General features: G+C 39.3%; 1 protein-coding gene across 4 annotated transcripts in view; it reads left to right on the top strand.

Annotated features, from left to right (window-relative positions):
* Positions 1 to 14831, top strand: part of KDM4C (lysine demethylase 4C) — a 398973-nt gene that overhangs the window by 107822 nt on the left and 276320 nt on the right. For all 4 annotated transcript variants that reach the window (XM_081237192.1, XM_081237191.1, XM_081237190.1 and 1 more), the window contains exon 8: positions 71 to 208. In XM_081237192.1, the coding sequence (XP_081093318.1) occupies positions 71 to 208 (138 nt within the window). The remainder of the gene's footprint in view (positions 1 to 70; positions 209 to 14831) is intronic.

Genomic DNA, 14831 nt, shown 5'->3' with positions numbered 1-14831 from the left:
ATATTTTAACTGTATTTGCAATTTGGGAAGTCTTATAATTGGGAAATATTATATGTTTTCTACCCTGCAGATCACCCAGGAGGCTGGCGAATTTATGATCACTTTCCCATATGGCTACCATGCTGGTTTTAATCACGGTTTCAACTGTGCAGAATCTACAAATTTTGCTACTGTCAGATGGATTGACTATGGGAAGGTTGCTAAATTGGTAAGTTATGCCTCAAACGCTTAAATGTGTATTCTGATTATTATAGTGGGAAAGCTAAGAGCACATGCAGCATTTATTTTTTTCCTCAATGATGTTGTATGCTTGTCACCATAGTAATTTATTCCAGACAGATATATTTATTTTACATAGGCTATATTAATATTTGTAGCAATGTTTTCCTGTTTTGAGATTAATGTGGAGCAATTTACTTTGAGAGGTAATTTTATGCAATCAGTGCTTTCTTTCTTAAGGCCACCAGTTTTTTCGTGAGATTTTCCGGTGGCTCCCTGTGACTCCATATTAGGTAGATGTGGCTCCTTCCATGTTAGAATTCAGTCCATGGCTTAGAAAACAACTATTTACAGAGGAAAGTGGTAAAATTGTTAACAAGAGGTTAAGGGAGGATGGTAAGAAGAAATAATTAAAACTGCCTTTAGCGCAGAAATGAATTTTTTGAAAGTAATAGTATAGAATGTATTTTAACAAGTAATATATCTTAATGTTAAATTTGGTATAAAAACTTGCATCTCCTGCTCAGTATATTTAATTTAGTTCACAAGCTGTGTATCTTCATTCACAAGCAACTTGTGTTAAATTTCATTAGTTGCCCCCCTGCAGCGTTAAATAGAGGACATCTTCAAAGTGATGGTAGCTTCTATTAGGTTGCTTCCTTTCCTGTGGATCTTAAGGCAGATGTACAGGCTGGCAGAGGGCAGTTTCTTAATGAAACTGTTTTACTACAGAGTACGTAAAATTGACATATATTTGGTAGAAAATGGCACATACAGCCTATGTAGCCTTATCTTGGCCACTGCATGGTCCAGGCAAATATTATTCATTCTACATTGATAAAACTTTCACGTGGAACCATTGAGTGAACTTGGATAGAAATATATTCAGGGAAGACAACTCTAGGTTTATTTTACACAGGTATTTAGAAAATTGCATAATATATTAAAATAAAAGTATAGCAACTCAGAAAGCATTTGAATGAATTCGTGACATAAAAGAAATCTTCTGCTATTAGAAGACTTTCTCTGTTCTAAGTAATTTTTATTTATGAGGGGTAATTTAGAAAGGAGCAGAACTGAACTACTTCTTTCCCTTACGCATCCTTCATAATACAGTAAACCTAATAAAAAAACAAAGCCCGGTGTACGTACCTTGGTCAGCTACTGCTGTGCTTTTGCAGAAAAGTAATGCTTGTATCTGCATCGAAACAGTGTCATAGTCCTGAGGTTATAACAAGGTATGTTATTTTATGGTTTGCATCTTTAATCATTGACATAATAAGTCAGCTATCCCAGCTGTCAGTCACCAGAAAAATTAGTTGGTTCTTGTTTACTACAACTTTCAGTTCTAATTCTGAGTATTGGCTTCTTCCCAAGACTAAAATGTCCTGAGTACATTTCCACCTTTCCGGGTGGTCAGAGTGGGAGTGGAGTGTGACCAAGTAATAGAGGTCAGGAGTGGTCCTCTCTGAGGTCTCTCTCAGCTGATGGAGCCCAGACCTGTGGGGCTGTTAGGAAGCAGAGCCCCATGGTGGAAGAGGCAGGGATTTGAGGCCCAGCTCGTCTTCTTGCTAGCCAGAGAGCATCAGGAAAGTCATTTCTCCTTTTTGTTTCTTCCTTTAGATTAAAAATCCCTCTCTACCTCATAGATTTGTTGGGAGGAAAAAAACTTAGGTATGTGGATATCCACTCATGTTGTGTTGATTTATATCATTCAATTTAGTCAGGGGATATGACTGTCTTGGTTCTGTTTTTTTTTTACTGGGTACAAAATGTTCAATGGCTATAATGCAGTTTTCGCCAGTTAATTTAAAATTGTAATTACATGTGTTTGAGATGTTTCTAGGTGTTGTCTCCACTCTTTCCTTACTTTTGGTGAGGTGGTGCTATTCTGAGAATGTATTAATTTTCTTTTGCAGCTGTAGCAAATTACCATAAAATTAGTGGTTTCAAACAATACTCTTGTACTGTTTCCTAGTCCTGTAGGTTATACATTTGACATTGATGTAACCAGCAAAAGTCAAGGTGCTTGCAGGGCTGCATTCCTTACTGGAGATTCTGATGAAGAATCCACTTCCTTGCTCAGTGAGATTGTTGGCAGAATTCAGTTCCTGGCAGTTGTAGGACTGAGTTCCTGTTTCTTTGCTGCCTGTCAACCAGGTCTTTGCTCCTAGAGGCCTCTCTCAGGTCCTTGCTGTGGTCCCCTACATTTCAGAGCAAGCAATCCACAAAACCCTTTTTGTCATAAAAAATAACATATTCACAGATTGCAGGAACTAGGACATGGATATCTTTGCTGTTAGGGGTGGAACCGAGTGGGGGTGGGGAGTGTGGGCGTTAGCATTCTACCTACCACAGAGAGCTTCAACTGATAACTGACATGGTGACGTATTAAGACTCTACTTTGGGACTTCCCTGGTGGCGCAGTGGTTAAGAATCCGCCTGCCAATGCAGGGGACACGGGTTCGATCCCTGGTCCGGGAAGATCCCACATGCCACGGAGCAGCTAAGCCCGTGCGCCACAACTACTGAGCCTGCACTCTAGAGCCTGCAAGCCTCAACTACTGAGCCCACATGCCAAACTACTGAAGCCCGTATGCCTAGAGCCCATGCTCTGCAACAAGAGAAGACACTGCAATGAGAAGCCCGCGCATCGCAAGGAAGAGTAGCCCCAGCTCACTGCAACTAGAGAAAGCCCACGCACGGCAACGAAAACCCAACAGAGCCAAAAATAACTAAATTAAAAAAAAAAACAAAGAATCTACTTTGATTCGTGTAATGAATTTTGGTTATTCTGCATAAAAATAGGGAGCTAATCTTGGATACAATTTTGAATGTTTCACTAAAACATCCTTAGGCTTTCTTAAATTTATTCCTCAGTATTAATGTTTTTCTTGGCCATTCTAAATTAAGTTTGCTTACATTATAATGTGCTGTGATGGCATTTTGAGGGAAGATTTTATTGTCTTTTATCATTTATTTGACACATTTTTATTGATTTTCAAGTCTGTTTCTTTAGGCAACCTTATGAATTTACTGTATTGTGTGTGTGTGTATTTACATGTGTGTGCGAACGTGTAATTTTTAATCTTAGGAAAATTTGTAAATTGGGCAGTTAGTTTTTGTGTTTTGCTGGGGACAAATGTAATGTATAGTGAATTAATTATGAATTGTACTTAAAGACTTTTAACTTTGATGATGGCCAAATTGGTTAGTCTTAATTCTTTGTCTTCTTCAATTCATTCTAAGTGATAACTATTTAAAAAACAGTAATTTTTCACAAGTGATGATGAGTTATGCATTTAGGGGGGATAATTTAAAAAATAATGGCATACTTATAGTTGAAGCACTGGGGAATGACATCTGCTTTACCTGTCGCATGTTGATTTGAGTATATAAAAGCATCGGATAAAGTGTCTGTGGTGTGGCATTAATTAATTAACATGGTGCAGAGTGAAGGATCTCTACTGATAATATTTCATATATTACAAACCAATATTTCTAATTTCATAACATAGACAAGAGCTGTTAACGAGAGGTTATTTTTAAAAATTAATTTATTTAATTTATTTGGCTGCATCGGGTCTTAGTTGCGGCACACGGGATCCTCGTTGCGGCATGTGAGATCTTTGGTTGCAGCACGCAGGCTTCTCTCTAGTTGTGGTGAGTGGGCTTGAGAGCGCGTGGGCTCTGTAGTTGTGGCATGAGGGCTCAGTAGTTGCGGCATGCGGGCTTAGTTGCCCCGTGGCATGTGGGATCTTAGTTCCCTGACCAGGGATCGAACCTGCATCCCCTGAATTGGAAGGTGGATTCTTAACCACTGGACCACCAGGGAAGTCCCCAAGAGGTTATTTTTTAATTTAAAAAATAATTTTGGAAAGATAACCCCAGGTTCACTGATATTATTGGTGGTCTTTGTTTAACAGCCAGCAGGCTTTGGTTAATAGGAACCTTTTAAGCCATTCAGGTGGCTTAATGTAGATGGGGACAGAGCTCTGTTTTTTCAGGTAATGCTTGTCTGCTTTATACCAGGCACCATGTATGTATCTGTGAATTCATTACTTGGAGGCTGACCTATTTGATGGGAGCCAGAAGTGAGGGTAGAGTTGGCACTGCAAGGGATCCAGGACTGCTTCCTTTGTTGTTGGCTGCTTGACCTCTGGTGGCATCTCTGGAGCAGGACAGGAGATGAGGTTTCTGTGGATTTCCTTTGAATATATTACTGACCCTTTGGTATGTGGTATTGGTTCATGAAACCTTCCCTTTGTTTAAAGTATAGCTAACATTGACTAGAACTCCCATGCCATTATTTGTGGTGATTCCAAATATTCGCTTCCAAATTTCAGCAAATTCCTGAACCTTTGATATTCTCAACTAAATAATAATAACAATAACAATAATTATTATGTGGATATTCCACTGCCTGTCGGTATATTCCCTGTATTCTAGCACTTAGTCCAGACGGCTCTTTATTATAGTATCTACCCAAACTGCCTCACCTCTCACATAAGGCTTTTTTTGTGCCTAGATTGTGGAGAAGGTCTTCAGAAAACAGGCATAGGTAGAAATGAGCCATGATAGCAACTTAATTTGACTATCCTTGTTTCTAAAAATTCCTGCTAATGCCCTTGGCCTTGCTGTTCCTCTTGTTTCTATCTTTCCCTCTCTTCTCTTTAGGATCATTCAGCTCTTTTTTGCCTTGACCTAGTAAATATAGCAAGCCAAATCCTGCATGATACTCCAGAAGAGGAGGGCCTTGCCTTAAGAGGGCCCACCTACCTAAGAAAGTGGTTATATAATTCCCCCCCCCCCATTTAATTTATCAGAATTAAGGTTTTTCACTGAAAAAAATTGAGAGGAATGTTCCAGGTGGCCATGTGCCCATATGCCTACTTATAGGCAGAGTTCAGCTTTGGTGAGTGCCCAGTGAGTTTCTTCTCTGGAACAGGAATTGTGCTACATGATTGTACAAAAGGACTTGTTTTCTTTGTCTTCAAGGAGCTTTCATAAAGAGCAGAAGGGCTTTTAATAAACCTCCATTTACAAAGCTATAGTATGAGTGGAACATATCATCCAGTTATTTTAGGCATTTTTCTAGTTTTGAATATCAGAGTAATCTAGAGTGAAACACTATGTATTTTTTTCTAGTAGAGATTTTAAAATCTCTACCAAATTGCATAACAGTTGAACTAAGATATTGGTGTATATTCGAGATGAATGTTTTCTGTTCCTGCAACGTTCTTTCTGTCTGTGGTGAAATGGAGTCCGTGGTAACTTCTGTGCAGCAGCTGTGGTGGCATTCACAGGTCTGCTTCCTAGCTAGGACGGATCAGAGAGCTGGCCTGCACGTTGTATTTCATTTTTCCGTTTGGTGGGATGAAGTGCAGTTGTTTTGATGTTAGGTTTGATGGATTTGTTTGCCACTGCATTCATTAGCTTCACATCAGAAAACTGACAGGCTGTTAAATGAAACTTTGGCTTAGATTTTCAGCTTGACTGTTTGGAGACATTTGTGAAGATATTATGTTTTTGTGTTGCAGCAGCCTCCAGCACTATGATTGTCTCTAAGGGAAGAAAAGTTATTTACTGTACTGATTTTGTTGAGTAAAAATGAATCATTGTCTGGGGGACAGTCATATCTAGCCTACACCATCAGAAGCAATGTATTTATGACAGTGTGTGCAGCATGAGAGACTTATCTGTGGCATGATAAATAACATTATATTCTTGGAAGGAAAGGTAATAGTTGGTGACTCCAAAATGATATCTCATATTTTACATTAATTTTATTTTAAGTGATAATCTATTAACATGATATGCCAGAAAGTTGAAAAATTGCACTGCAGAGCTGGGAATGTTCTCTTATGAACTCCAAGAGCATTACTTCACTATCTAACTTTAAAGCATTCGGACATTTGAATTCTCAAACGTTTGAACAAGTTTCAAAAGAGATGATAGAATGTTGAAATTGATTTCCTTTTAATCTGGAAGGGATTTCAACTATTAAATTGTCTTTCATGCAAGAACCATGATAGAGGTTCATTTTATTTTATATTTCAATTCTTCTCTAAAATTAAATTTGGTTTTTCCTAAATCAGGTAGCAGTTGTCCTAAAAAATCTTTAATCTTGGGCAGTCTTTATTAAAGCAATCAGGAATCATTTTAACAGTGAGTCTCTAGGTTATATTTTAATATGCTTTAGATCGTAGAATACCAGTATAGTGACATTTCTCTATTCTTACAGCTTGTGAAGGAAAGAAAATGTAGACAGTGTTGCACATTGCTCATTTAACAGTTCTTGGCATTCTGATTTTAAGTGTCTGGTATGGCATATAAAATATGAACTTCGGGAGTTTAGTGATTTTATATTCTGCATTTTATCTTTTTACCTCTACTTTGTCTCTGTTTCCTGGGTCCTGGTGGTACAACATAGCAGTGCTGATGAGTGACTGTCCTCTGCCTTTTTTACAGAGCTTAAAGGAAAGAAGAAAAAATACCATGTAGGGAAAAAGGAGCATGCAAAGTCATGTCCTTAGGAGTTTGTACTCTAACGGGGAAGTTAGTATTTATGTATCAAGAAGAGGTATTAAGAAAGAAAATAGTCACATTATGTCCCCATTTTGTTCTGATGAAGTATTGAGTTGTGGGATTCAGAAAATCTGAGACTTCAAGTAGAATACTAAGAGAGCCAATTGATTAGTATATATTGTGTCTGCAGGAGAGATATTTGGGGCTTGAGTCCTCTGAGATAGGGAGCCTGATTTCATTCAGTGCTAATTTAAATTTGCTGGATTATGGGATTTGAATGGAACTAGGTATATGGTTTATGACACTGATGTTTAGTTGCTAACCTGAAATCAAGATAATATCTGTTTTTGAGGCTTTAGTTAACTCAATACCTTAAAAAAAAGTAAATTGGCTTTTTGAATAATGTGTACCCTATACTGAGAAAAATTAATTTGTCTTTAAGCCATTTTACTTTCATCTAGTTTCATAGTAGTCGTAGCTGACATTGTTCACAATCTGCCAGGCGTTGTGCAGGGCACTTCACACGTGTTACTTCTTGCCATCTCAGAGATAATGCATGTCTTCTGTCCTCTACTAGCCCCCTTTCTCAGACCAAGGAGTTGGGATGATGCCTAAAATGAGGACGGTGAGGTTGAGATTAGAGGCAGCAGGTTGGCCCCCTAGTGCCCCATATCCTTCTGGATTCATCTCCTTGGATGTGGTGGGTTAAACAGGTGCCAGCCAAGTATGTGATTTGTAGGATCACTTTTAAGATACTTGAGGCTTCAGAATGATCCTGTCCTACGTAAGTTGTAGTTGACAATCACCACCAGGTGGTGGTGATTCTCTCTGGCATTTGTTTTTGTTTGGATTCTTTTTTTTTTTTTTTTTGCGGTATGCGGGCCTCTCACTGCTGCGGCCTCTCGCGTTGCGGAGCACAGGCTCCGGACGCGCAGGCTCAGCGGCCATGGCTCACGGGCCCAGCCGCTCCGCGGCATGTGGGATCTTCCTGGACCGGAGCACGAACCCGTGTCCCCTGCATCGGCAAGCGGACTCTCAACCACTGTGCCACCAGGGAAGCCCTGTTTGGATTCTTAAAGCCAGTGGACACTTTATTCTGTATTCTTATGATCTGTTGATCAACCTACATATGAATTCTTTTTTAGCCCATCGTTACCTCTCGGGCTTTGACCACCCTACTCTTAGACTAAGTTGGGGAAAAAAAAAGTTTCTTTACTTCCTTCTTCATTTTGAGGAGTGAGAGGGATCCTGAGGCATCAGTCTGGACAAAAAGGTGTGTATGTAGAGGATCAGAACAAAGTTTAGTATGCTCCTACCTTGACATATTTCATGATTATCAGGGACCTAATTTTATTGAAGCACTTTTTGAAGCTTTGGGGAATTTTTTGTTTACCATTTCTTTTGCCTTTTCCATGGTTTTTTTTTTCAGTGTTTATAACAGTAAACACAGTAAAAAATTCCGTAAAATGCTGTGTCCTAGATAAATGTTTGGAGAAGACGGTAGAAGTCGGGAGTGAGTATTCTGGCCAGTGGTGATCCAGAATTCTAGGAGAGTAGTGGGAAGAACACCTTGGCGGTATTTGAGGGAAGCAGCCCCTCGAGGGAACAGAGGGATAATGGGAGAATCATTTGGGCTCTGGGCACCCCCAGCATTTATAACAAACAGATTTCCTACTTCCCCACAGCTTCTCATTCTCTCCCACACGGGGTTTACTGTGTTTTCCTCCTTCTGCAACTACCACTGAGAAGACAAGCAATGGTTTATCTAGTAAGGGGTGGTTTCCTCGCTTGAGGGATTCGGAGCCAGGTGGCCCCAGGGTTGGTGCATCTCAGCAGTGTCATGAGGTCTCATACTCTTCCCCTCCTTCTGTCTTATTCTCCTCCGTGGGAGGGTATTTATTAGCAAGCTTGCCACTATAGCTGTGCTTACTGCAGACATGTTTCTTCCAAGGAGGAAGGAGGGGGACGATGCAAGAATGTGGCTCACCCTCGTCCCTCTACCTGGGAGGAAAATCTTTCCTTGAACCCTACCTGAAAAAACTTTTATATCTCATGGCCGACCCAAACCATAAGGAAGCTAGGAAAGTAAATGGCAAGTCATTTTGGGAGAGCACCTGTTATGTGCTGGGCCCTGTGCTTTCAGTTAAGAAAGTAGTAAACAAGACATGTGTTGTCTCTGTCTGGTCAGTCGATCCACATTTAGAGTCTACAGCAGCTGTTCTCAACCCTGCGGAGCTTTAAAAGCATGGACCCACCCAGACCAATAGGATAAGAATCTCTGGTGAAGGGATACAGCATTTGCATTTTAAAAATCCCCCTAAGTGAGTCTGCTGGATGCTTTGCGTTGAGAACCAGTGGTCTTTAGTGAATTAAATAGGCCTTTGTTGTTTGGGTTGATGTTTTCCTTTTTACATTTCAGCTAAAGGTTCACTGGCAGCTCTATCAAACAGACCAAAATAATTATAAATGCAATTTATATATAAGTGTAATGTATAAATTTACCACATTAAAAAATTTTCTTCTGAGGACCTAAAGCTTTCCAGTCCATATGTGACATACATTTTACAACTTAACTCATCACGTCAATCCAGATGATGAAGCCTAAGATTTCATAGCAGGAAGGGAAATGATCGATTTGGAAGGTTTCCGGACAACCTAAGAAAAAGGAAACATGGACCATTAAAATAAAGTCAGTTCTTCTAACACCAATAAGCTGATTTTCTTTGGGAAAATCACTTTGCCTTGCTAAGACTGTACTGTTGAAATCATGGTCCTGTTCCTAAATTTATTCAAAAACTGTGGTGGAAATGTCCACATGTTGGTTAGGAGGCAGCATGGCGAGGGGTAAAGAGAGCACAGTTTGTAGCTAGTGGGGCTGGATTTGAATATGGGGATGCCTGCTTGCTAGTGATTAATCCTAGCAAGGATTCACTTGATAACTTTATGATCTGGTTGCTAATTGTTTGTTCTTACACAGTACCTCCCTCAAAAGATCTATATAATCTTTTGATTCAATGCTGTAACTTACAGAAAAAGTTAGTTATAGGAGGACTCGGGAAAATTCATCAGGTGGGGTCTGAACCCTTGGCCTAGCCACGTAGTGATTTTTCTCTCTCAGTGGAAGACCTAAGTGTGAATTAGGACTTCTTATATAAGGCATGCCAACCAAGATCACTGTTCCCTTTCCTTCAAGACACTTGTTCTCTGCTGATTGAACAAAAGCAACATGTGCAGATGCCCAGTTTGAAGTTTGATGTAGGCATCTTGCCTACTTGATCATTTGCTGTGACCTCTTTGAATCAAAAGAGAGCTTTAATGGGATTTCACTGAGGTCAGTGGCTATAATTAGACTTTAATCTGTGGATCCACAGTCTATCCTCCCTCTGCTGTGAGCAAGATGATAGAAAGCGTGAACACACCTCTCTTCAGAACTGCTTGTCAGAACTGTAGCCTGGAAATTCCCACGGGGGCTGCAGCCCTGGAACACTCTCTCACCAGAGCCCCTTCTCAAGCAGAAGGTTGAAAGTAATGAGGGTAGTAGCTGAACAGGGTGTTGATATTTAAATATCAAAGGGAATAAAGAATGGGTGAAGAAACCCCTGATTAATCTCTATTACTGTTTTAACAGTTCTGCACTTTCGCAATTAGAAGAAACAGAGCATTAGACGATTCAAAGAGGAAAGGTGCCCCCAGTTAGGCAGACCCTAAAAAAGTCTGATATAATATAGAAGCCCAGCGCTTGGTTCTCTCCCTCTTTCAGCCATGCCTAGTATTTTAAATTTACTATGCTTTTATTCCCTACAAACTATGCTTAGTAATATTATTTTGCCTCATTCTGAAACGAGGAAGGTAAAGCAAGAGTATCTTCTGGACATTCCAGATACTCTGGAGGGATGATTTCCAACATGACAGCTTAGAGCACTGATTGATTCTTTGTGGCTCTATCTGTGATATTTAGTGCTCACAGCTAATTCCATCTGGCATTATTTTTGTCTTTCATTTGTATTGATCAGTGTGCTGACCCTACCAAGTGCTGCCCTCAAGTGAGAGCAATATCAATACTTGCATGCCTCTTGCTTATAATGCTGAGTGCAGTTTTATGATGGTGGTATGTTTCTCTTGCTGTCTGATATTTTGATTTTTATCATACTTGAGTGTGACCAATGAATAAGTAGCTAAGTAAGGGAAGTTTCAAATTAGTGTTGTTAAAAATATGAAGAAATAAAATCGTACTATTGGGGAACTGTCTATTTTATAATCATAAATAGCAGTATTTTGGCAGATAGGGGATGAGGATTGTATGTATATGTTTTACCAATATTACTATTGTTTTATAGTCTTTTAGTAAAAGGCTAGAAAAACATTAAAGAAGAAAAATTTAGCATGCCTTATGTTCCATGTATAATATCAAAGTTAGTTTTATAAAATTAATTATATCTTGTATCTCCCTTCAAGATGCTTCATTAGAAATATATAGCTCAAGTAGTTATTGAGATTCCATGATCTGCTTAGTATTGCCATCAGGATCACTCCTGACGTGACACAGGGTAGTGGAGGCGGCTGACACTTTGGAGACTAACAGACTGTCTTGAACCCCTCTCAGGCTGTATGTAATTATTCTGAGCTTCATTCTCCTCATATATTAGGGAGGCACTGTTGTGCAGTGAAGGCGGACAAGTTCAAGGCTTGGCCAGGCTCTGACTTGAATTCTGCCTTTTCCTTTTACTAACTGTGTGATTGGAGCAAGTACTTAATTAACCTCTTTAAATACCTTTTCCCCCTATGTAAAATGGAGATTATAGCCTCTTTAACTTGTTCTGAAAATTAAATGAAATTAAATCTGTAAGGAGCCTTGCCAGAGTTGTGGTGGGGACTGGATAGATGTGTGGTGGGTTAGGATTGTGTTTCCTCTGCATCTTTCTTGCAGAATTCCAGTTTGGGGAATTGATCTTGGCTCAGTGGTGGGCCTGGCTGGTCTAAGAGAATTCCCATTTCCTTTTCCAGCGATGACGGATCAGATCAATGGTCCAATCTTGGCCAAATAGAAAGGAGGGTAGGATTGGTGGAGAAATAGAGGAAAACGCCAGCTTGCCCTAGGAGAGTAATGGGAGGCTCGTCTCTCTAGATGAGGACAAGGAAGCACTGAAGTCTCCAGCCTGCGATCTTAAGGGGACCAGACCTAGCTTAAAGCCCATGCTTTGGACACCAGATTAGAGAGCTGAAAGGCTTCTGTTTAAAATCAAAGCCTGGAGAAAGCAGGCCAGTGTTTTATTTTCATAACTCTGTCAGAAATACAAGTGTTTGTTGCTCCATCTCCAGAGTATTTCTTTCCTTACTAAAAGTGCTTTGATGGCTAATTTGAGTGCAAGCAAACAAAGACCCAATGCAATCACACAGACCCGTGTTAGAATTCTGGTTCTGTGTGTGGTACTTGTGTAACCTGCATCTGTGAGCCATAGTTTTCCTACCTGTAAAGAGGGCTTTAACTGGTGCCTCACCAAGATGGGGGCCACAATGGGGGCAGGCACCTAGCACCATGCCTCTCTCACTGAGTACATTTTAAAAAAGCCATTCATCATGGTCATTTCTAAGTCAGGGAACTCCCTAATACTATCTGGGGAAGACTGGTGGGGTTCAGGCCTGAGGTGCTGAGAAACAGTGGCTATGGGGATAGTATTTGCAGCATACGTGCTAACAGCAGGCTGGGCAGATGGATTGCTTTATATATTTCTACTGAATTCTCACATCCATTCACTTTTACTTTCTGCCAAAATGAGGGCAGCATTGGGAGTTCTGTGGGCCAGATTGCCAAGAGGAGGAATTTGAAGGAGCTGTTGCTTATGTGTTCAAAAACATACTGCGGCTCTTGGGCCCTCTGTTGAATTCGGAAGACCATGTGTTGTAAATTCTTGGAAAGAAAACCATCATGGACGTTGTAGATTCCTGCTAAGTTTGACTCTCGTCCAGACATGGCTTTTACATACTGCATACATATTTGAATTAAGAGAAAAGAATAGGTTGTTTCCAGCAACTTTCTAAATTTTCATAAACTATATTTTTATACGACTTAGTCATAATATTCGGTGTTTCTTATATTCCCAGTTCTCAGGAACGTGTATTCTGTCCTTTAATTTTAAGTATTAATTAACAAAAAATTGGACTGTTCTGATGACTATTGAAATAGCATGAAAACCTGTTTCTTTGAAAACTAAAAAATTGTTCAAACTTCAGTAGTATTCATAGTAATACTGAAGGATTTTTTTTTCTTATCATATTAGTAAAGCCATAAGGAAAACTCCCATTACTCTTGAGAATGTACTTGTTAGAGTGATCACTTTGTACTTCTGTTGGTGGTGGTGTAATTGGGATAAGTATCCTGAAAAGCAGGTAGGTAATATGTATCAATACCCCTCAACATCTCCATGCCCTTTGATCCATTTCTTGCACTCCTAGGAAATAATTGGAAATGCAGGCAAAAGTACACTTACAAATATGATTGTTGTAGTGCTAGTTTTATCAGCAAAAATTGAATTATAACTATTATGTCCAATGGTATGGGAATCATTGAGTAAATTATGGTGTGCCATGTACTAGAATCCTTTTAATTTTACAGAAAATTATTTGAAAGGAAATCATGATGGCTCTTAGTATTGTTACCTGTTGTTAAAATGTATAAAAAATTAGTATATGTCAATGGCCAGAAAAATTAGAGTACAGAAAAATATTTAATGGCATCCTTTCTAGTCCCTTCCTTAAAGGTAAAGCCTTTTAACAACTCCTTGTATATCCTTCAAAAATATTAGCATATGTCTGTCTCTATCTTTTAAAAAATTTACACAAAGTTAATCAATGCTGTTCATATTGTTTTCCAATGTCTTTAAACAGCTTTCCTTTTAATACATCTTTCATTTGTGGCAACTAAAACATTTAGAGTGTAAATATTTATTAGAAAAATCTTCTAGCTTATCCCAATAGAGTAGGACAGGTGGTTGCCATGGATTTTTTTTTGTGGGCCATTATAGAGCCACAGTAGTGCATAAGAGTTCATTGCACAGATCTCGTTAACAAATCAGGACTTTGAAAACGAATGCCTTAGTTCATTGCTCTGTTCCCCCACCCCACCCCCCGCCGTGCAGAGCAGAAGGCTAGGTGCACCTGGAGCACTTGCACGTTTCCAGCCCTGTCTTTGTTGACGGGCCCTGCCTGTACCAGCATCTCAGCTTATTCCACCACAGTTAATACTGGGAGATAGTTAATGCCATCGTAGTTTGTGTTTTACTGAATGACAGCATTTCTAACCGTGTCCTCATATTTGAAGGATTGGATTGGTTAAATAAATTTTAATAAGTTCCTTTAGAATTGCATTTCTGTGTCCTCATAAAGGATTATCCCAGTGAATTTGGAAGACATGGCAGGAAAAAGTAACTGAATGACTTTTGTCAACAGTTATGTGATAATGGGAAATTGAAATAGACATGGCAGGAAAAAGTAACTGAATGACTTTTGTCAACAGTTATGTGATAATGGGAAATTGAAATAGGAATGGCACAAAGAGGGGATAAAACCCAGCCTGGTTGCTACGTACAGATATAGGCAAGAAAGGCTACATAAAATAAGAAAATGCCAACTGCAATAATCATAAAGGACACTCTAGATTTAAAACACGTACATGAAGTAAGACAATCAAGAAGTTATTGCCCATTGTTTCAAGCGAGCAGATGGTGCTTAAAATATCCCTTAATTTTATGTCATTCTTAAAAGCAAACAACCAAAGAGCATATACAATCTATATTTAAAAAGTTAAGTGCAAACTTTTCTGTTTTGGGGGGATGCTAGAGTAGAGCTGAAGAAGAACAAAAGTAGCATTAAATCTGCCAATAAAGATACACATTGGAGGCTGTCTTGGCAGGGGATTGAAGGCATAGATGAGGGGAGAGATAACCAAGAGAGCAGTAATCCAAACCCTGCTCAGCTCCTGTGTGAAACTCTTCTCTGTTACATATTTTCCCTCTCATTGGCTTTAGTAAGTGACTTGATGTTTAAGTTTTGAAATGTCTAGATTATGTCTCTAAAACCACATCCAT

The sequence above is a fragment of the Mesoplodon bidens genome (genome assembly GCF_964165515.1).
Source record: "Mesoplodon bidens genome assembly, chromosome: 6".
Taxonomy (NCBI): domain Eukaryota; kingdom Metazoa; phylum Chordata; class Mammalia; order Artiodactyla; family Ziphiidae; genus Mesoplodon; species Mesoplodon bidens.
This window is presented reverse-complemented; position numbering and strand designations above follow the sequence as displayed.